The 24,072-nt window shown below is 42.9% G+C and overlaps 1 protein-coding gene across 10 annotated transcripts in view; it reads right to left on the reverse strand.

Moving 5' to 3' along the window:
- SH3PXD2A (SH3 and PX domains 2A) overlaps positions 1-24,072 on the reverse strand; it is a 248,910-nt gene that overhangs the window by 36,903 nt on the left and 187,935 nt on the right. For all 10 annotated transcript variants that reach the window (XM_040070646.2, XM_040070647.2, XM_040070645.2 and 7 more), the window contains one exon: positions 1,175-1,288. In XM_040070646.2, coding sequence (XP_039926580.1) covers positions 1,175-1,288 — 114 coding nt within the window. The remainder of the gene's footprint in view (positions 1-1,174; positions 1,289-24,072) is intronic.

Here is a 24,072-nt window from a genome sequence, read left to right on the forward strand (position 1 = left end):
ATGTTTCAGCATATCTGGATTTGGAGTAAGGCAGGGAGCAGCTATGCTGACCATAGCTGAAGAGAGCAGTGTAATGGATTAAAAGGGACCGAGAGGAAGGAGATAAGGAATATTTGATGGATTTTCCATTACCAAGGACAGACTGCTGTGTGACAGCATCCCTGTGCAGAATACACTCCAGAGGGCAACATGAAAGAGGAGGAGGGCTGGAAATGAAAGCAGTTTAAGCAATAAGGCTGTCAAGCACACACCATATTAAGAGTCAGGAAAAGGGAAGAAGCTACAGACCAACAGACAAGGCATTCTGCAGTGCTTGCAGACCAAAGCAGTAAAGTTTTGTTCTTTAATAAAAGGGAAACTTTGCTCACTGCTTTTGCATCCACTAAGATGTTGCATCATACCAGACTGGTTCCTAGCCTACCAGTCTACAGCCAGTCTGCCTCTAAACCAGGATAGGGGTAGACTTGAGCAGGGAAAAATGAGTTATAGAGACAAAGATTCCAATAAGCTGCAGATGTCACCCTTGGAGCCCAGCACAAAGTCCTGTTTTGCCTGTATGCTATTTTGATGGGCAGATGGTCACCCCAACACATCTCTATGCCTCCTGCCTGGGCTAAGGAAAGGTTAGGTGAGTTTCCACATACACTTTACGCAAGTGTCACGTCAAGAGCACCTAGATTTAGCAACATATTCACTCTAATAGAGAAAATCATAATAAAAGTGTCCTTTGTACACAGTTGCTACATGGGAAGCCCATTAAGATGTGGTTAGTCTTTCATAAAGGAACCGAGGAACATGCAATGCTGAACTATTTCATTTCTGGAACCTGAATTAGGCATCTTTAGTTAAAATAAAACAACATGAAACTAAAAAACAGTGCAGCTAAATACATATAGAAGACAAATGGCATCTCACTTTCAAAAGAATGAGACCATACCAAATAAAATTACCTTTCCACGCAACCACAGACCATAGCAAACAACAGTGAAACTAGTTTCAAAGATTAATTTAGAGGAAATTAATGAGAAGCAACCATTAAAGCTAAATCTCACTCCTTTCAATGGCCTGTGGCTCTATCATGCATCTTCTTCCAATTAGATTCTCTCACTTGAGGGAAAAAAGCACAAAGCAAGCGAATACCAATTTTCTTTTGGTAAGGAAAAGCTTTCCATACCTTCCCCAAATTTAGATGTGTTGATGTCAGAGTCATCTCTGGTTCCATTTTGGGATTCGAGGTATGTAGCAGGGACCCATCCCTGCTCCTCTGCTGTGCTGACAAACCACCAGCCTACAAAAAGAAGCAAAAGAAGTTTCTCAGTCAACATTTAGAGGAACAGGAACAGTAAAATGCTACAGAGAAGAGGGCAGTCAGCAGCTCTGGTGCATGTTTGAGGTATCCCGCAGTTCTATGGAACAAGAAAGGGTTTAGTGCTATTATACCATTTCTATCAGATCCACTCCCAGTGGTAGCGCACTGGCTTGCTACAAAAAGGGTGCAGTGAAGCAATTATCAATTTATTTTAAGAAATTACAAGTCCATCCATGACAACTTTGACTCAAGTTCTCTAATTCAGTTTCTCCAAGCTGGTTTTGCTACATGTGCATCTACAGTATCAAAACACTTTGTATGTGTAAATAGGTACATGTGCACACATGTGAAACAGCACAAACACTGCCCAAATCCTAAAATGAAATATTACAAAAGGCAAATGAGGGAAACAGCAAAGGCATTCATAGAAGAGCACAGATTTCAGAACAGGATATAAAAGTGCTTCTAGAGCACTTGTAACCACAGCTGGTGTTTAACAAACATGACCTGAATTCAATACCCTGGGAAGCTGGAAAGTACTGCACAGAACAGAAATAAAGAGAGAAAAGCCAACTGAAATCTGACTTCTGGCCATAAGCACCAGTTATTTATCTTCCCACCTGAACATCCAAGTTTCAACCAGTATCTACAAAAATGTTAAGTATTCAGCAATGTATATGGATATAACCTTTTGGTTGTATCTATGGATGGATGAATAAAATTATATGCATGCCAGTTTCTGATTAAATGCATTCCAACTATAACTATCCATGCCTCCTTTCTTGCTTGGTTACACTGATTTATTTAATCCTCCAACCCTTTTGACATAGACTCACTCACCTAAGAACTTGCTGCTCTCAGAAATGAGATTCTCCTCCATTCAGATAAGGTCTGGGTTAAGACAACAGGAAAATAGAGTCTAACAGGTAAGCAAACTACTTCTGTTGTTTTCTGTGATATTCCAGTCCCCAGAAAACATAAGCTGCTTTGTCAGGACCATGCAAACTGTTGTTCATTAGCACCCTTCCAGCTTCCTCAAAGGGAGTTGGAAAAACAGCTATTTATGTACCTGCACCTCAGAATAGTTTACAGACTTTGATGGCTGTCACAAACACAGCAAATTTCACAGAAGCCTGCCTGTGATGAGCAAAGGTGCCAGCCTGGGCTGTAAAGAGATGGGCACCAACACTCGTGAGCTGTGAGGTGGCTACACATCCCTCTCACAGCTGGGATGTCACAGCCCAGCCCAGCCCAGCGAGGGGGAAAGGAAGGTCTGCTGGGCTCTGCTGCCATGCCACACGCAACTGTCTGTAAGAGAAAAACCACCCTGCTGAAACAATGCCCAAGTGCTTGTGCTAAAAGTCACCCAACTTCACTTCCAAATCCTCTCACAGTAGGTTTTACCAGAAAACAGCAGCTACAAGCCTTTGTTTTCCTCACTGGGGCATGTGTCTGGGAGACAATGTACCCCAAGCAACAACCCCTCACATACCCCTGGGCAGCTCCTAGGCAGCTCTACTTATTTACTCTCCAAATTCAGACATAGATTTCCATCTTCTGGCCCAGTAGAGGTTTGGAAACTTTGCTTCACAAGGCTCATGGCTGGAAAGTTTAAATTTAGTTATTCTCCCTCAGCAGGAGGTGGATTCTCCTGCCACGAAGCCCACAGCAGTGAACATGCAGGACCTGCCAGACCGTTCACAAACACGTCTTCATGGTTGTTCCTTATTTCGCCAGTAACGAATCGACATGGGTAGCAAACACAGTTTAACATACACTTATAATTAGCCACAAAATGTAAGAAGCTGGCCTCCAGCTGATGTTAATTAGACTGGAATAGTTTACGTAAACTCTTCCTCAGAAAGAAATTAAACACAAGCACAAAAAACGCTTGCCTACACTTAAAACTGTACATTTGGGCCAAATTCAAACCATGGTAAAACCATCTTTGGAGGGCTGGATTGCACTTCCTTGACACCAACCCTGTGCTAGCCCATTTCACAATACAGCTCCTCTGGTTTGGCTCACTGGCCTCCGAGCCAACTTTAGATCTTTTGCTTGGGGCCACAGGGTAGCTGAGCCTCCATCCATCTAAACATGACTCAGGCTAAAGCTCCTAATTGCCACAGAACTCATAAGAGCTATTATTTCTTTCTAAAGATCTCTTTTATAAACTCTGCACAAGGGTAACGTATAAATGAGAAACCTCTGCACCTACTGAGGAATCACAGCATTTGTCCAAGTTCAGGGGAAACCAGCCCCCCACTAAGAAATTCTCTTCCCCCATTTCAAGCTTGCTTCTCAGAAGAACAGAAGAAAGGCTTTAATATAGCCCATTGAAACAGCATGTCAAATGTGTGTTTTTGCTTAAACAGACTCAACAACAGAGAAGGCTGAGAAAATTCCAGCAACACCTCAGGCAGCAGAGAAATCACAAATGGGTGCTCACAAGCAAGATGTGCAAAGTCTCAGAGTGGCCAACCAACCACTGTTGAGGTAGCACATCCCTTATGAGACCAAAACCTAAATTATAATAGCACATCCAAGCCATAACCCTACAGAAAGGAAATCACAGCACACCGCAAGAATTGACTCCTAGCAGAAAATGGCTGCAGTGCAGCTCCTCAACACAGCCTGTGCATGACAGCCACAAACTGCAGAACTCTGCCCTGCTGATCATGAAGTACTTGCTCTGCACCACCCCCTGATTAGAAGAATTAGGGCAGCTTCCATTTGGTACCACCACCCCTTCCCCCTCAGGTTCATGGGTATTCATGGTTTGCAGACAAATTAGACAGATTGGTTTTAGTTTGCACCATTATAGCCCCAGCTTTCTGCAAACAATCCCTCATTCCATCCCCAACCCAGAGCATCACAGAAAACTGGCTTTTGAAACACAGAACAAAACAGTGCATTTATTTTGAGTTCTCCCTCTATGCTGGAGTTTAGCTTGACTTCACAATTCATTATTAAAACCATTCTGCAGCAACATCTGCAGGGAATTATGTAAAGTTATCTCTGTGCACTGCCAAGCCAGTCTGAGGTTCACTCTTGCACTCACACCATCTGTAAAAATTACGCAGTGCTTTACAGCCTGAGTTAACCCTTACAGGTGCCCCATCTCTCAGGCACCAAAACAATTCTAACGCCGATGTGGCATGGGTGTCTAGACTGAGATTCCCAAGTCCTTGTCTCTGACAAGGATTTAAAGGGAGTTTGAGCTTCACAGAGGCACAAAGGGAGCTGTAACCATTGTGTCCAGACCAAGTTCAACATTGCTGCGTTACTCCAACTGCCTTAACGCTTAACCAAGAACATAAATTTTTAAGGTAGAAGTGCAATTTTGACCCCACGTATTTTGCTGCTTTGGTTGGCATCTGTTAGCATCCCTAGCCTGCAACAACTAAGATATCTCCCAATTCACAGAGTCCACCTAAGCTCAGATAACTCCCAGGCACTTCACAAGTTACCAAGAAACACACAGTTCCACTTGACAGGCATACAATGCACATGGCAAGACGGTGATTGCAAAATGGATTGGTCACACTGGAGAGTGACGAAATGACAAAAGGACTTGGATTCTAAAAAAATCATGTTCTTGCTTATAATTGTATTCCCAGTCCTCTTCCCGAAAGGCTTTTGCAAAAGTAAAAGAATTAAGCAAATGTTAACCACAAAATGCACCATGGTAAACTACTGGAACATAGTTAAAGGAGTAAATTTTATGCCACTCTTGCTCATGTTTACATGCATCCTTACTCATCCATACTTGGATGGATGATACACACCAATAGGAGAACAAGTTATTCCCATTGAAGCCTGTCTGATCATAAGATGCTACAAAACACTTTAAATACATAAAAATTGCACAATCATGCTGAACTTCAGTTTCTAATTCTCTCCTCAACCATTAATTTCCCTGTAGACTTTGATTGTCATTTTATGAGCTTAACTAAAGTAAACAGGAATGATAGCACCACTGTAAAAGGGCATGGCTATTTCTCCAGCATGAGTAGACTACACATTCTTCTAAACAAATACTTAAGGAACACTCCACCTCTCAAGAGTCTTGGAAAAACCCCACTCAAGCAGCAGTCTGGTACATCTGACATATGGTCTATGGGCTTCTGAGAGCTGTTCAATTTTAAGTCCTTCTGCCTTGGAACTCTCTTGATCCAACATAAATTGTCCTACAAAGCAGTACTAGGTGCAATTAGGTCACTTCCAGACCAGCCACACAGACCTTTTCATGCCAACATGTGACTACTTCCCTTCAGAGATACTATCTACTTCATTAAAAACAGCCAAGATAAGGGTGCTGCTGCACAGTTGAAGGCACTTGCTTTTTCCACCCCTCCAAAGCTCTTGCCACACAGTACATATAGATTTGATACACATAGGGCAGTCAGTTGTAATTGCCTCTGACAGACCACTGAAGAATATGTAGAAGCAGATGTATAAAGGCACCAGAAGCAGCTTTTGTAAAAGAGGGATTTTCTGCAGGAAGCTTATTTGCACACTCACTCCTGTGTCTGTGTGCTGTTAGAAATTACCATTGTCCATGCTGGCTCTGCTCTCTGTAAAAGGCTTTTCCAATCCCACACACTTGGAAAAGGTATAAGGTTGAAACCACTGCATTCATATGAAGGCCAGTGTCCAACTGCTGAGAGTTTTATTCTTATAATTCACAGAAGAGGCATCTTTCTTTTAATTATGGAGATACATGCAAGAGGTCTTTCTAGCACAGAGCTGACTGCAGTCTAGGGTACAGAAGTCTGTGAATGACTCACTGCAAGGCAGACTAAGGCTGTCAACTTAGGATGGTGAAGTATTAAAGGCAGCTTTCACCTCTAAACACATAATGTTTTGCAGCCTGTGTGCACTGCAGATTTCACTGCAGCCACCACTCAACCATTAAGCAATGTTTGTCTTGTTTTAGAGATGAAGGTGGGGCTCAAAGACATGCCCCAGGAAGAAAGATGTCTGTGGAAGACATCCTACTCAAACACAATTAAGATCCACAGCACAGGTTCACGGCCTTTTGTCAGCCACGTATTTATGGGTCATAGATTAGGATTCCAGATCAACCATGTATTATGATCCTTCCAGACAGTTCACGTCCTAGAGCTACATGCTGGGAGAGTGGTTCACATGGGAAACCCCACTTCCAATAGGAAGTGTTGCAACCCCAAAAGTCTGTGCTTGATTGCTCTAACATTCAAGAGTGAAGGCTGCTGCCTTGCAGCTGGTGTGATTGCACTCTAGGTACTAAATCCTGCTTCAGGAACTCAGGAATAAAATTCACCATCCCGAGTTACTGCTAAACTCCAAGAGGTTTCTTAATTTGCTGCTGAAATACCCCAAGAGCCCACAGTGCTGTGATAAGACAGAGCTGTTTGCTTTTTCATGTAAGAGAAAAGTGAAAAAAGGATCACACCTGTCCCTCCTTTCCTGGGATCCTGGCATGGGAACTTGGATATTCTATAGGGGTTATGAAAACAGTTCTCCTACCACAGTGTTAAAAAAATGAATGAAGAACTACAAACTCCGCCTTTTTCTTTTTTTAAAGAGCCGTTCTTGTTTAAAGAAGATAATTAAGATTTAAAAGGTATTAAGCAAACATTTTGCTCCTGGTACCAATAATCCCAACATTTGAAGGATATACCTTAGAAACCACACACTTACTCAACAGCGGTCACACAGCCACAGGCTACAGTCTGCCCAGCAAGCTACCCTCGATATTTAAAACTAACATAGTTAATAGTTAATATTTAGTGAAGAGAGCACACATTAAAGGAGGATGAGAGGCTGCACACTCCAGTGCCTTATGTTCAACTAAAAATTTACAGGTGTCCCTACAAAAATGTAATAGAAACCCAACCTTAAGAGCATCACCCTGGAATCCTAACAACCCAATGGACACATGGACTGCCCTGGAAACACTTTTCTTTCCTCCTTAGGGAGTGTCTGAAAGATGGGTTACACTCTCATCAGAGTACAGGCTGCAGCAGTTTTTGCTTAATTTGTTGATTGAAACAACACTTGAGGGCTTCCTGAGGAGAGGGAGAAGATGAGGAGCAGGGGGAGGTGGAGACTTCTGGAAGGCTGAAATTTGTTGATATCATTTTTTGGCTATTTAACAGGACAGCAGTTTGCCTTATGGAGCTAAAAAGTTGGAACAAACGCCCAAGAGCTGAGACCACAGCTTGCTTTCTCCACCAATATTTGACAGCAACTGCAAATGCTTAGGGCTCAGCAGCAGCATAGGGAATTGCAGTCCTTTAGGACAAGTCCTTTCCTTGTGTTACTAAGCACAAGGAAAACAGAAGTGAATCCCAGAGTTTGGGGGCTGGTGACTGGTTATTAAGGTAACTAGTTGGATTTGCTGTCCTACTCCTTCCAGTCTGTCTTCTTCCTACACTTGTACTGCCAATCTTGTGACATTTGTAGGCAGTTTTCTCAGCTGTGATGTTAGCAAACCCCATTGCTGCTATTCCTACAGCTGCAGAGCTGGCTGGCATGGAGAATGTGAATAAACATGCTAGGTAATGGTGCCACACAGGTTCTTCTGGGCCCAAACCAGCTGACTAGGTGTGTACATAAGTGTTTGATACAGAGTCCTAAATTGCATCACAGATTCTGGCAGACATATCTAGCTTGCTCAAGTTGTTTCACATCATGTTGTATGCATAAATACACACGTATCTATGTGGAGATTCACACCCTGATCTCTGCAGGCAAACACACATTATCCTTGTCTACTGCTGGAATTGAAACTGTGTTTCCTTGTACTTTTGGAAGAAACAGAAATGATCGGAACATGGGAAAAGTTCATGGGAAAAGAGAAAACTGGATAATATACAACTCAGCTCTAATACTTTATGGGTTACATCACTAGCAGAGACCATGGATATTCCGAGTATTAGACAACTAGGAAATACCACATTACTGTATTTACTCAAATCTTATAAGCTAGTAGGCAACAAGCCCTCCAGAGGTGCACATTTGGCAAAATGCTCATATACTTATCTCTCATTAGAGTGACACACACTTCTTGTATCTATGTGCATAGGGAGTTGCTCAAGTACAGCACACAGTTTATCTTTGTGTTCTGATAATACAAACTGATAGTTACAGACTCCAAGTTCTGTATCTGCAGCTATTTGCAATAGCCCAATTGTTACCCAGGGGCTTCCCCTCCCTGTTTAAAAAATGGCCTCAGATTTGTGTATTGACACAGCTGGAACAAAGGAATCTGCCAAACACGTTTTCTAGAATTGGCACGTACATCCACAAAGCATTCACACACAATCCAGTACAAATTACACATTGTGTTCTTAAAGCAAGGGAATCAACACACTACCTGCATTACCAAAATGCAAAAGTTGTTGACATTGCCTGTAAATCCCAGATCAAGTCCCATCACATTCCTGGTCACCAGCTTCTCTTAAACTGTGAAGTATTTCGGTCTCCCCAAGACAGGAGAAGATGAAAGCATCACTTGCTAAGCCTGCTCATGTCCAACTCCAAAACACACACAGCCAAAATGCCCAGGGTGTTGGCCAGCATCCCCATACCTCTCATTTTAGGGGATCTACAGAGCAATCAAGTCATGTCAGTCAGCACCCAAAAAGCTGGGAAAAAAAAAATGCTTTCCAAGGCTCAAACATCCTAATGCCTGCTACAAATAAATTTTAAATAATCTTTCCTTTCCTGCTTTACTTTCATGAACACCTAATGGTGAAACTGTCTGTGCAATGTCAGCTGCATTCCAGATAGTCCAATGCATCTGTGTATGTCCAACCCACAGTACCAACTCAGTTATTACAGAAAATACCTGATTATGGATCATAGATTTTCCTTTTTTTTCCCATCTGATCCATTTGGATATCACATTTCCCGTCTGACCTCAAGTTCTGGTTGTACAATACATCTATTTTCACCTTCCCTTGAATTCTTTTAGGAAGAGACAGATTTACACTGATCCTTCAAAGATGAAGACTTTGTGATTTGTAACCACAAGGAACGGTAAGATTGTGGAGATCACACAGCCTGAACAGCTAGTACAAAAAGTTCTGCATTAAGCTTCTATGGGCAACAAGTGGTACTGGAGGGTATCTTTCTTTCTTTCCTCTTTTCCTTTCCCTAAGGCTTTGTTTACTTCAGCAGGTCCCAGAAGTTGACCAGTGAAGATACTGTCTGCTGCTAACATCTTCCAGTACAACCTTCCCAATCATGGAAAATTCCTGGGATACTTTCCTTCATGTTCATTACATTAATTTTCTCCTCCAAAAGGACTTCTGTCCTATATCTCCTTTTATATTGCTATTGTTACGAAGATGCTGCTCAAGGAAGTTAAGCAAAAAACCCATCTCCCATCTTCCTTAAGGCCTGTCCCCCAGCTCCTCTCCAACAGCCCACCATTTAAAGGTTGAAATCTATAGACTTGAGATTTTAATGAACCTGCCAAACTGATGCTGTTGTCACCAGATCAGGAATTTACAAAAGCTCCCAACCATAAGTGGGTTTGGCCGGGGTGCAAAGAAAAGAGGACTCTAGCAGACAGGGCAGAATATATAGAAATCTGGTGGGCAAACCCAACCCATGGCAGAAGAATAATCCACTACCTTCAGAAAGACTAGGCCAGTGTAGCCAGTGTCTGCAGCAATTTTTCCAGAGCTATGAACAACTGATTGCAGTAAAGGCATGCAAACAGATGGCTTTCCACCCCATGGGGCATGGGAGCTCAGCCCTAGAAGCCAAGGGAGACTCTGTTAGTCATGACCAGTGGTATTTTCTGTGGTCAGCCAACGGGGTGCGACCATCAAGCTCACAAGTAATTTCCTTTATATTCACAGGACTTAATCTTAAAGAAAACACATTCTGTGTCCAAGCTTTCTTTAGGAAAACATGAATAAGCTTTCAAATGGGCCTCATAGTAATCTTGTCCAAAGATTACAAATTACTTCCTAGTGGTTTAAAAAGTTACAGACCCCTAACCCCAGCTGATAGGAAATGGCCTTCACAGGCAGCAAGGAATGGCCAATATTTACTTCCCATACAGATTGACAAAAGTTGCTTTTGTTTAAATTTTTTATTCTGAAGTCTGTAGACAATGTGTCAGTTACTTACTGGGAATTCCTCATAACCACAGAGAATCAGAAAAAAAGAGTCTGAGAACTGGGAACAGAACCTAGCAGAGTACCAAACAGCACTGCAGGTACCAGAGTCACGGTCATACAGGAATTCCGTATTTCATTTAAAAGCACATTTGCTGCCTCTGAAGCACACTTTGGTTACATCAGGACAGAACAGAGCAGTGCTACATAAGAGCTTGAAGCAACGAATAAAGGCTACAGAATACCCAGCAGAAATCCGAGGATAAAACAATCAAACAGTGATATTAGTTCAGTCTGAAGCGCAGCTGAGTCACCAGATTAAAAATGCAGGCTTTTACACATAGCTTTTGTGGGATCCTTCTAAACCACAATACTCCTGCTAAAGGAGCAGAGACAACCTCGGTTTGCTGCAGCACCGCTCTGCAGCACCCTAGTAACCATCTCACAAATGTCCATTTCCATGTCCTGGCTGTTCCTTGAAGCTCTGCTGTCCAAATGCAACTTCTGTAGTTATTAGCTAGATCTGGCATAGCCTGGATGGTATGTTATCACAAACACTGATGTAAGCCAAATCCAATGCTCTGCTCTCTCTCTCTGACACTGCTTCATTGCCTTTCTCCAGAGCTCCATTCAAGCCATGTTTCTGCAGTGACCCCGGGAGCTGAGCCTCAAAGAGCTGCCTGCACACGGCTGCAGGAAATGACAGCTTCGGAAATGAGTACCAGAGTGATGAATAGCTGGCAACAAGAGCAGCCAGTGCGTTAGTGTGCTGCCAATTAATAACCTACATCGTAGTGAACAGGGACATACATGGACAAGAATATCACTGACACGCCCCAGAAGAGATTACAAACCCAATGCACTGTTTTCTGAAGGGTTTTTCCAGGCTTCTCTGAAATTTAGAAACTTAGACTTGTTACTATATTTTGTTATTTTGTTCAGTGCAAAGCTGAATTGGTCCCATTTGGAGCAGATTATGGAAAACTGGAATTAAAAAAAAAAAAAAAAAGGAGAAAAAGATTTGCCAGGTATTGATCTTCAGGGAAGGAGTAACTGAGATCATCCATGTAGACTTAAAAAACCAAGCAGGAATAACTGGGGTATCTGTATTCATCAGCTCTAACAAAAAGGTGCATCAGCAGCATAAGAGAAGAAGGTAAATATAGAAAAGTTACTGAGGCAAAAATTTCAGGTAAGATGGCCTACCCCCAGCCAAAAACTACTCATACATTGCAGAAAATACTCTCCACACAGCCAAGTAACTAAGCATTAATTTCTACTCATTCTGGCTTAGCCTCTGGATACAAAGGCTACACACTTGGCTCAAGCACTTCTGCAGGGGTTTTACTTACATGGCAGTAAGCAGGTGATTTCCCTGCACCTCCTTGGTTGTCTCACTGGGGACCTTGACTTGAAAGACTGATGTTTAGACTTTGGTTGCTCCTTACAGACTGGAAAGGCAAGTCTAGACTCAGAGCAGAGAATCACTGTCTCAAGAGACAAAAACACCTCACTGAGTTAGTCTTGCACTATGGGAACATCAACAGCAATGTTTCTATTAACACCTCATGGAAAAAGGCCACGCTGTCGGCAGCTTCAGATGCTGGTCAGCCTCCAGGAAGGTACTGCTAAGTGCACAATAAGTCAAAGTCCCAATACGTAAACATTTTCATTTTCTGACTCTCCTTTCTGTCTCCTGAAGCTTAAACAAAGCCAGAGCAGGCACTAAGCACAGATTTGCTGGCAACAATCAGGGAAGCTGATCTTCTGATGCTAAATAAAGGTTAGCAAGGCAAATTAATGATGTGAGATACAGAAGAGCTGTCAATCTCCATATATTTCATGGAGCTGAGAAAAGATAAATAGACCATTGTGAGGCTTATTCCTTTCCATTAGGAATAAATCAACCATGAAACAAGGGCAAGAGTAATGCTGTCCTTGGGCAAAAAGCTGAGATTTCCAGACCCTCCGTTACAAACACACATGCATTACACAATACAGCACCATTTAAACTAAATAAGCAGCACAGTAAGGGATTACCTAAACCTGTTAGACAGATGACATAGAGGCACAGTGTTTATCTTTTCAACAGGGAGTCACTTAAGCTTAGCCTGCAAGTGCATGCTAGATTAAACCCTTCCCTCTCTCCAGCAAAAGGCTACCAAAAGAGGAAATGCTGGACTGCCTGTAACTACCCCTGGCCAGAGCCTGCTGCCAGTGATAGACTTTCATGTATCTCCTGCTATTCCCCAATCGCTCTGAAAACCTTCAACAGAAAACCTTCAATTCAGGCATTTTGCAATTTTGCACTTTTCAAGATCTCACTCTTGGCAGATTGATGGCTTTTTTTAGGGGTCCTTTCTGGGATTTATTTTATTTTATTTCCTCTTCTCTCAAAGCACATTGACTTCCCCTTATTGCTTTAGGAAAGGTCAGCGATGGAGCACAGGCTGCACACTCACTGCAAGAGAAAGAGGATGGTCCCGCAGCTGGGGAGCTGGCCCAGCTTTGGGGAGCTCTCCAAAAGAGAGCTGAGAACCAAACCGATTCTTCATGTGGGAGGAGATCTCCCTCCCCAGTTTCCAAGTCTTAGTTACTTCCCTTCCCCTCCTCCACCACCCAGATCCGAACAGCGTTTCCTTTGTCTGCTCCCTATGTAGACTTCCATTCTCTGGAGACGGGGCCTAAATGTCTAGCACAACAGGACCCTGATCTCAGCTGGGCCTTAGGCACTGCCATAAAAAACAAACAGATCACAGAAGCATGGCTCTTGCAATGTAAAACAGCCTGGATAGCAAATAAGTCTTTGGATAGGTCTGTTAGCTGACATACTAATTATGCTCTTGGAATGCTATGCTTTCACAAAAGCTTGTATGGTCTGCAAGTTTATTCCAAAACATCCCGTTTAGTGACTGTGAGTGCATTTAGAAAGGGAGCTGGAGTTCACTGCAATGCTAACAATGTATATGCAACCCCAGCAAGACCAAGGAGACTTCTGCCACACGTTAGGATGACTAATGAATTGAAGTTTCCTTGGCAAGATTCCCTCCCAACACATGTGGGCAAGGATTACAGAGTGGAAAGAACACCACCTGGGGAGAAGAAAAGTGCAGACTCCTGCAGCCATTAAATCCTTTCTGGGGAAGGGGTTTTCCCGTTTCATTTCAGGGACGTCTACCCCCTCCCTAGTTTGCATGGGCTGTTTGACACACACACCCCTGAAATTCTCAGACTGCAGCCCAGCAGCCATGCCGCTTGAAGACGGCCAAGACCACACATTTTTTAGGAAGGACAACCATCACGTCCACTTACCCACAGATTCCTAACACCAGGCATGAATTTTTTGGTCAATATTCTGGCTTTCAACTGACACCACCTGAAGGTTCAACATCCTCCTGATGTTCCTCCTGCCCATGTTAAGTTATAGCACAGCTCTTTTGTGCTCACAAGCCATTTTCATGAAGATCATGCTTTCCTTGGCTGAGCCATCAATTTCTAATCCAAGTCAGTGAGTGTGGTTGCCCAGTACCAGCACATGTAGCCTTCCAATCTGCCCTGCTAATGACCAGGTTAATCCAGATGCCAAACAGTAACAGGAAACTTTACAAAATTTGGAAATCAAGGTTTACATGGTACTAACATGAAAATTTAATTCTCTGTTCTACAAGCAGTTAGATTTCTTGATCACCTCCCAGCATACACCATCTCAATGCTAAGATATGCATCTACTTGCTAGTCCACACATCAAGCTGAAGGAAAATGAGAATTCAAAGGAGATTCAACCTCTGGTCTGTCTCCTTGCATCTCCCAGGCCATTAATGCCACATCACCTGGTTCCCCAACACTGTGCTAATACCCTTTACCAGACTACCCATTCTGAGGAACAGTTTTTTTCCCTGTAGCTGAAGTTACATAGAGAGGCTATTCCAGAAACACAAGCACTGGCTATCAATATCTTAGGAAATACCCTACAGGATCTAACCTGCTTCCCTAGATACTAGTTGAAGATTTATGTGACAGGAAGGTAGAAAGATTCAACCTCATGACACTTGTCTAGTTAGTGTTATTTTTTCTTTTTTTGCTGCCACTTCAGTTTCACTTTTAGCCTCTCCCTCAGCAGAGCACACCCTTACAATAAGCCAATGGAAGTCTTCTGTCCAGAGCTGGTCCTCAAAACCAGCACTGCCTTCTCACAACCTCAAATGAATGGAGGTCACCATCATTCATGTGATTTCCACCTCTAGCTTCACAATTTCAAAAAAGTTCCCCCAGTAGTTTACTTATTTATAAAAAAAGGAAGTTATTTTTGACTTGGATTTTCTGAGTAGGCTGTAGTGCAGGAAAACAGTGAAATGCCCCAAGCTGCATGTTCTAGTCGACTGCAGGCTAAAGCACTTTGCTCAGCTGAGGAGCAGAGCCAAGGAGTGAGCAACATCTCTAAGAGATAAAACCCCCATCTGTGAGGAGCCACTTGCTTCTTCATCATGGTGCCCATCATGCCTTTAATTCATCACAGCTTTGCACTGTCACTTCCAGTCTCCCTCCCTTTTCCCTTCTAACTACGTCTCTGGGCCTTTGGATGAGCCAAAGTTTTCAAGTTTTCAAGTTCTGAGCCAGAGGCAGCAAAAAGAAGATTAGCTTCTCCAGATGAGGTCCTAGAAAGTAGCTCCACAGGATTCAAAACAGCAAGGTAACAAACACTGTATTTGCTTCCCCTCCAAACTCAATGGGGATGTGCAAAGGGCACAGGTATTGCATGGCAAGTAAGAAATTACAAAAGGCACTTCTGATCCAAAGAAATTTAAAATATACCTTACCTAGCCAGCCTAAGCATTAGGCTAGGGTCAGGGAATGGTTTCAGATTGGAGTTCAAGGGATTTCTTACCTGCTGCTTAAAGCCACCATATCTATTATGAAACATTGGTAATTCTATCCAGTTGTGAAGTTAACACAAGTCAAGCATAAAGGACCCTCGCACTCCTTCCTTTAAGCACTGCTAGCATACCCTAAGGTTTATGTCTCTTTGCTGCACAGTTAAGAGCTGCATTAGGTCTTCAGAACCTTTCTGGCCTTTAGCTTCTGAGAAGTATCATTAAGGCAGACCAGTGATTTTCCTATATTTATTTTTAAAACAAAAATAAATATGCAGAAGTGTGAGCAAAGTATGACCTCAGATCATTGTTTCTGTGCCTGTAGCTAAAGCCTTTAAAGAGAAATCAATCAAAAGCAAATGAGATGCCTGCCTGTCATTAGCCAGAGCCAGAAGTCTCAGGAGCATGACATTTCATTCAGATATCATAAAGTACTTCTTGCAAAAGCAATAAGGTATTGATTAAAAAGAAAAGTGGCTGACACACCCCCTGCTCGCTCAAACAAGTTGTAAGTTTGAAGAAAAGGAACAAAATGAACTTTGGTTTGACTCCTATGTGCCTGAAATTACTCTGTGACAATGATTCCCTGCTGCCAACACACACTCCAGCTCTGAGAGCAGGAATGATGGTGTCCAAGCCAAACACACGCGTGGCTGGAGAGACTCACAGCAGATTAGACAGCTCTTTGTACCAATACATGAAATACATCTGGGGTACCCTGGTCATGTTAAGGGCACATTCCTTGGCTGAGCTGATGCTTGTTGCGCACCGCTGCAGGCACCAGCAGCGCTCATCACTGGAGCACTGAGACAGCACTTCCAGCAGCTCCCCAGGATGGCAGATGAGATCCCCGGGAATGAGCCCGGTGAAACAGCCCTGAACTGTTCATATTCGCACCCAGATTATCTGAATCCCAGTGTAGAAAACATGTCAAAAGCATCCCTACTCTGAATCACAATGAAACAATCAGTAAGTGGTTGCACTTACAGAAAGCCAGCTGCAAGCAAAGACAGTCTTTGGTCATCAGTGTCACAGCGTCCTGAGGCGTTTACTCAGATCAACAGATAAAACTTTTATGTGCAAGTCCAGTTCCCACCTCAAAGTCCAATAATTCAATCATGTTGTGCATCTGGAGTCAAGCTGTTGCCACTCCAGACACAGTAACTCCCTAGAGGGTCTGTTCTCCAGAGAGACAGGGCTGCAAATAGCCCATTTCTCAAGGCAGTTTGGTTTTTTTGTCTTGCCTTTTTTTTTTTTTTGGTGGTGGTTTTCAGTTTCTTTTAAAATGTGTTGTTAAGGGTTGTTTTTTTTTAAGGGAACAGAAATATTATAAATTGCTATTACAGTGATGGTATCATCTAGTGAGAAAATAAAACCACATACAATATGGAGTTCCCTTATTATCCATTTCCTTAAATATCGGAACTTTTTTAGTCATTTTATAACTGGCCCATGAAGAAGGCAGGAAAATTAACACTGAGTCAGAGTTCAATGGCCAAACCCAAATGAAATATAACAGGCCTTTGGATTTATATACCATAGCTTTTTCATGGATTTAGCAGTAAAACTTTCAACTGTATACCATGAATGTCCAGTTTAACACTAGTAAATATAAGTTACATCACTGCTTATGTAAATCAGAAGTAATTTGATGGGGTACCAGAGGATTTAAGACAAGAACAGACATTTCTACCAGCAGGGAGCTCTTGTCCATGCAGCACAGCCTGACTCCAGCACCTTCCATTCCTCCCTGTGGTAGTCTTGCCAGAAAGTTCACACTTTGCAGTGGTTTCGAGTTTCCAAATCAGAACCTTTGCTGGATTTTCAATTTTAAGACCTCCCCATGCCAGCAGGAGGAAAAAAAAAAAAAAAAATTCTGAAGAATTTTAATTTTTCCAGACTGCATACCAGGTTTAATTCCTTATTCTCTGTTACTATTGTCTATAAGCTCACTTGACAATTTTCAGCTCTTCAGATTTACAGCCATTCCTAGCAAAGCATTTCATCCACAAATAAACGCAACCATCCTTTTTCTGAAGGCAAGAGGAAAATATATAGAAAGCACACAGATGTTTGGCAAGTACATCAAAGCTAGGCTAGTCAGTACAAAAACCCTCCCCCAAACCCTTGACGTTCTCAGTGCTTTAACAATACAATCAAATTTTAAATATGAACAGAGGGCAATTCCAAATGGGTACATACCATCTACAATAATAAATTAATTGGAAGTGCACAGAAACTCGGACTACAGAGAGCTGTACACTAAATTGGATGTCTTCATGTGCCACTTCATTCTGTGAGACCAGGCACATTGAGTCTGAATAAATCTTTGTTTTTCACATTAATATGAAATTAGATGAGGTTGGCCAGTATATCAACTCCTGGCCAGTAGGTATCAGCTTACTGCCTTTGGCAAAGTCCTGCTCCTGCGTTCTCTGCACAGCTGGAGAAGATGGTACTTGGCTCCTTGAACCCCGTGATTCGCTGCTGTCCCAAGTACAGCCACTTTAGATGCTCTTGGATCTTTGGCGAGCAGAGAGCACTTAACCCTCCAACAATATTTCATAACTTCAGCACGTAATACCTTTTCCAAGGAAGGACAGATGTGCAGGAGTAGTTTCAGTCTTCCAAGAAGTTTTCCATCAGGATCCTAATTTTTCTCTGGCTACGCAGTCCAAGAGCATAACCACAGCTCCTGCAAGGCTGAAGACAGGAGGCTGCTGCTCGAGCAATACCTGCTGCCAGCAGACCATCCAGCTGCCCATTTGCTCCTCGGGTTTGGAGCTGCAGCTGTGAGGAGGATTGCCAGCACACAGCTACTACTCCACTTTTTTTGGAGAATTTTGAAAAGGGCATTGTGGAAGAATAGCTTGAGCCCAGCTTGTCCTACAAGGGGAATTTCAGCCAGAAGCCATTATGCCAAACATTCAGCTTTTTGAAGGGATAGAGAGGTATCATATGGAATGGGTGGGGGAGAAAGACCATTTCTTTTCAGAAATAGTTTTTCTCCCAGTCACAATAAAGGAACCAGCAATAATACCTATCTGCACTCACAGTTTTGTGGTTTTTTTTTTTTTTTTTTTTTTTTTAAGATTTTGCAGTCTTTGGAGAGGGGCAAAGATGAACATTCTGAGCTCAAAAAATTTCACTCTTGGCATGCCAAAGCCAGCAGTAGAAATGCCTGGATCTTCCACGGTGGCTTGGATATATGCCACAGTAAAAAAAGCCACTTCACAGTGAGTTCTGTCCTTGAGGACAGATCATTCAGCTTCAGGGAGAAGGGGCTACTTCCCTTCACTACAAAGAGACCGACCCTCTATGTGTGTACATGCATTGCCCCTACCCAAACAGCCAGCAGGCTGTTCAGTCACAAACAAGTTGTCATATTCCACAGAAAGGCATCGAATCCATGATGATGTTCAAGTGGATCACTAAGGGTAAAATAGTAGAAACATCGCAAAAAAGCAGAAGCTGATGGGAAAGAGGGTGGTTGCATCCCCAAAATAACAGTGGAAAGTTACAGGGTTTCAGCATGGGTTTGGAGGCTGAAAGCTGAAGGACAGCCACAAGTTAACTTTCCAATAGCTGCATTCACCTTAGGAAATGTTATTTGTTTTTGTAAATTACTACTAGGACACATTAGTTTTTGCTTACTATCCATTTCTTTTTGCCAGGAAACCCTGATGCTGCCACCACATGATTAGGAAGCCACTCAAATTCAGCAGAAACCAAACACTCCAGTGTCTTTGGCTGTAGTCACTCTACAAAGAGCAGCTGGGATCCTGTGACATCTGACAGTTTTCCTCTCCTCCAGGACTGACATTAACCAAAAGTCTCCTATTCAAAACAAAATACTAGACAGGACACAACCCACATTCCTATTTTGGGAAAGTCTGGATGAGAAACCTAATTTCTCATCTTGAACCCATGTGTAGCTGTTTAGGTGTAGCTCAGGAGCCACATGACATTTACAGTTTATTCCTCTGAATGCTATAGAAAGCTAATAAAAGAATGAGAATCATCAGCAGAATGTACTACAAAATGTAACACAGAGTAAACTGGAGCAAACATTGATAATTTCATATCACTGCTGCTCACCAAGAACCCTCTGCAGCACAGAAGAGATACAGTTTTGGAAACGGAAACTTCATGACAAGCTGAGAGCTTGAAAGATCCAGCTTTTTGAAGGGAGGCTGGGTATTCTGCTCCCATCTCATCCCAAGCCTGCTCCTCATTTTCACAAGGAACTGTATTTGGATTTTCCAGAGTGGCTGCCACCTATTCAGAAACCAGTCTTGAGCAGAAATAGTAAGGCTACACTGCTGCCAGTTCTTCTGCCCCTGCTTGGTCACGCTGTAAAGTACTCTGCCTCTGAAATCCCTTCTACCAGCCTTCAAATTTCTGGACACTTTTGGGCAAAATTCCACCAACAAAATACTATTGCTTTGAAACAGAAGAGGGCAGACAAACATCCAAATAAAAATTGAAAGCAACTGCTCAAAAGACTCAACTAGTATCTCAACAGTCCTTGACTAGTCAACACCTTACATTTTTGTTTTTAAAACCTACTTCTGCCATGGTTCTTGGACCCTTTAAACCAACATCATCAAATTCCACTACGGATTTAGACTTCACAACGTGACTTCACTTCTCCAAGCACAGAGCAAGAGTCTTGTGAGAAGGCTTCGCTTCTGCCAGCATCCACTTCCAAGTTCTCCAGCCCTGGACAGCAGAGAACCAAAACAGGATAGCTGTGTAACAGCAGTCAGCCTCCTACACGCTCTGGAGCTTCCTGGCTACTGCTGCCTGATGCAGTTTGTGAGCTGTCGAACGGAGCTGGGCCCATCTGCCTGCCTGCTGGTTTTGAGCTGCACAGCCTGGGTCGCCACGCGCCACGCCAATGCAATATTCTGTCCTGTGTGCGGGACAGGAGGCACAGCTCAGTCATTTCAGGGAAGATTCTGAAGCTGTACAAACACCCAACTAAACAAAAACCTGATATGGGCCATCCTGAGAAATGGCAAGGTGCGCACAAATACCATGCCCAGTTGGGCACCCAGTTTTAAGAACTAGAATGATCAAAGACTAGCTATTGACTTGAACAAAGCTGACATGCAGATCCATTCAGTGGCAAAACCGTACAAGTCCAGTCAATCGTCTGATCACTGTCTCAGTGTTGGCATTCCTGAATGGAAAGCAGCTAAAGAGCAGAGAAAGGTGGATGGAAAATATGACCAGCAACGTGATTAATTTTCCTCCTCCATACTAGAAGTTAAAACAGACAGCAGCGAGCACAAGATGGAAAAATTAAGGAACAGAGAAGAGGGCATGACAGAAGGATACATCTGAGTAGCAGACATGAAGAAAGAAGTCGATTTTCACTATCCTTTGCCTTTCAGGCCACACAGCACCTCCCACATCTAATGCATCTGGACCTTTTTCAAGGATGCTGGCCACACACTGCTCACATAAACTTCATAGGATTAACACTACAGCCTGTGGGATGAATCACTCGTATATCTTTCTTTTTTTATCCCATATTAAAATCTCAAAAGGAAGAAAAGAGTGGCTTGCTAATAACAGATTTTGTCTCTCTACTCTCCAAAACCATGCAAAGGACTTGTTACCAATTGGATATGCTAAGGCTACAGATACACTCCAAAGGAGTCTGTAGCACCAAAATAAAAGCTCCTGAGTTACTTTACATTGCTAGCTGTACTGTCTTCTGCTGTTCTTTAGCTGTTTGTTGTATCACAGATAGAAGCTGTCTGCCTCAAGTGTGAGCTGGCCATTGGTGAGCACTCTGGGGAAATTGCCTTATTGGGTCACTTTCTCCCAGAAAGAAGTATTGTTCAGCTTCAAAAGTCAAAGATAAGCAGTTCTGACCTCAGTTACAGCTTCAGCTGAACAGTGGTGACTAAAGTTGTGAAATTTGCTTTCTGAAGTTTTCACCCATTTAGGTCAGGCTCAACTACAGCAACTGAGGCTCTTTCCTGACAGCTCAAAAAAACCCCCCCACTAAGTACCAATTCATGGTTTGACTCCAGAGCTCTACCTTGAAAGTGCAGTTCTAGTCCATCCACCAGTACCCGATGATGGCACAGCTTTACAGTTACAGAAAAATGCCTCAGCATCACATTGTCAAGGTTAAAGTAAAACTTCAGTCCCAAAGAAACATAGGATTTTGATTTCCTTAAACTGAGGAACATGCTGTGTTACATTTCCTTAGATTAAAATGTGCTCCTGACAGGAGAAATTAGAGGAGGATTTAGCTTTCACAAAAAAGCATTAATCACATTAGATTCTTGACAGAAGGTGTAGGAGATCAATGAAAAGAACAGAGAGGCACAGCAAAATAAATGATACCCAGGAAGGAAGTCACTAATCTCCACCTGCACTCAGTTATCCTCCTTTCAGATCTTCCTCCCTGTGCACATTTAAGCTTCCACCAATTTACCTGGGGCCACTCAAGTGGTCCATTCAGGAGTCTGCTCAAATAAGAAGTAAAGAAGAAACAGAGGAAGGATTATAAGATTTGAGAATATGGTGAAGAATTACCAGGTTTGACAAGTTTCAGCTGTAGCAGATGGTTTTCCTGATGTACCAAGGACCTGGCACTGTTTGTTTACAGAATCCAGAGTAGCTCATCTGGCAGCTTGCAGCCATTGCTAAGGTACAGGTGAGTTTGGCCCAGCCACTGTTTCAATTCTTGTCACTGCAGTGCCTCTGAGACACACTTGCCAAGGGCAAGTGCATGCCCAAACATTCAGCCTATGCCACATCTACACATTATCAGCAGAAAAAAAGCCCTTGTGCAACTCAAGTGCCCTGTGCAAGGAGGTCACTACACTGGCATTTATCACAGCATACAAAGGGTGGCTGCATCTCAGCTGTAATGGAATTTTCTCTGAAACCACCAGCATTTCCCCTCAAACGTCTCTACACAACAATTCCAGGTATCCAGAGCCAAATTAAACCAGCAGGGATCTTGCAAGACATTCCCAGAAGCACTCAGATCCCAAGATCCCACATGCACATTCTGCAGACAGTGTTCTTATTGTGGGATGTTGGTTTCTGTTTGGGATTGTTTGCTGGGGAATCTCTGGGGTGGCAGAGGGAAAGCAACATCCTTTCATGTGGCTGACTCTCAAACCTGGATACTTCTGTGAAAGAGATATTTCCCAGTGAAGTGGAAAGGTTCACATGCCAGCCCCAGAAGCTCACTTATTTTAAAACCAACAGGCTAACAGTCCAGGAAGTGTATAGTCAGCTCTAAAAATACCAAGACATCTGGAATGACCAAGTGTGTAATTTAACTTGTAGTTGGTACAGGAACCAGTTTTGCTTGCTGCGTTCAGGAGGAGCAAAAGAGGCATTTTCTACAGGACTCAGTTATCCCATTTGCCTTGCAATGAAAACAGCATCCTATTTCTGGTCATTCTACTTTTATTCAAGGACATTTTGGTCACAGGTTACTTGAAGCAAGAGAATATCTTGCAAGCTCACCCTGAGCACAGAGATATCCCACAATTTTGATTCTTCATACTCTGCAGAGCATTTCTTTCTTGGTAACAGTAAGGAATTTTAGTCAGAATTAAGAACAAAACATCAAAGAAACTGTCCCTCAGACTCCAGTTTTCTGGCAAACAAGCAAGCTTCACCTTCCCTGCTGAGTCAGTGTGTGCAATCTTGTCCTTGCAGACACCCAGAAATGCAGACTCTTCAGAGTAGTTTCCAGGACAACAAATAAACTGCCCTTGAGTTTAATCCTAGGGTTTCAATGGTCCGTGGTGGATCTTGCCAAGTTCACATTACCCAGCCTAAATCTCCAGCAATATTCAGTTAAGACAAATGGGTTGAGTCTCTCCAAACAGCTCTGCATCTCCTCATGCATGGAGGCCTCCAATACATCCAAAAGCTATGAAAGTCTATGTGGAAGGTTAAAGTGCCATTTCTGAACTTACCATTGTTCAAGGCAACAATTCAGGTTCAATGTTCTTCCAACCTTAGCGTCACCACTGCATAGAGATTTACCCTGCAACCCCCTCCCCCTTGCTTCCATTGTGTTTGAGTAGGAATCATGTTTAGAGCTTTCATAACTTCAGTTTCAGCTCATTGAAATTTGTCATTCCAGCTCCGGTCCCTGAGAGCTATCACCCTTTAAGGATGATACATTTCACCTGCACATATGGTCATGGTTTGAGAGCCAGCACAGCACCTCAAGACCTGGACATCAAATCATGAAGGTGTTACCTTACCCTTGTCAGCCCAGATGTGTCTCTGACACCATTGGCTGCTGCTAATCAGGAGCAAGCAACTTTCTCTTTTATCTAAGTATCAAACCAGTCTGTGATTTTTAAACAAACGCATGGCAGGTGTATTAATAAAGGAGCAAAGTGAAGCTCAGTCTGCAGCACGAGTGCACCCAGCACTGCCCTTACTCTCCAGGGGCGGGGAGACAGGACTGCATTACAGTCCACCCCAGCAGCATGCTGACCAGAAAGGATGCGCATGTGATGGGAGAAAGATCAGCTGGGGGCACTTCTGCAGCTGAATTACAACAGCTTTTCAAAGCAACACGTTAGGGCATCCCAGCACACAACCACACTGCAGGGAAAAATAGGAGTTACAGACTCAGGCGAGGCCTGGGAAATACCTGCTGTTATCACCAAGATGAAGTTTGGCTACATTGCCAATACAACTGCAGTCCAGCTTCATTTGAAATAAAGTGATGTCCCACCACATGTGCAACTTGCAGATGAAGTCACACTGT

Source organism: Hirundo rustica, chromosome 8, assembly GCF_015227805.2.
Source record: "Hirundo rustica isolate bHirRus1 chromosome 8, bHirRus1.pri.v3, whole genome shotgun sequence".
Taxonomy (NCBI): Eukaryota; Metazoa; Chordata; class Aves; order Passeriformes; family Hirundinidae; genus Hirundo; species Hirundo rustica.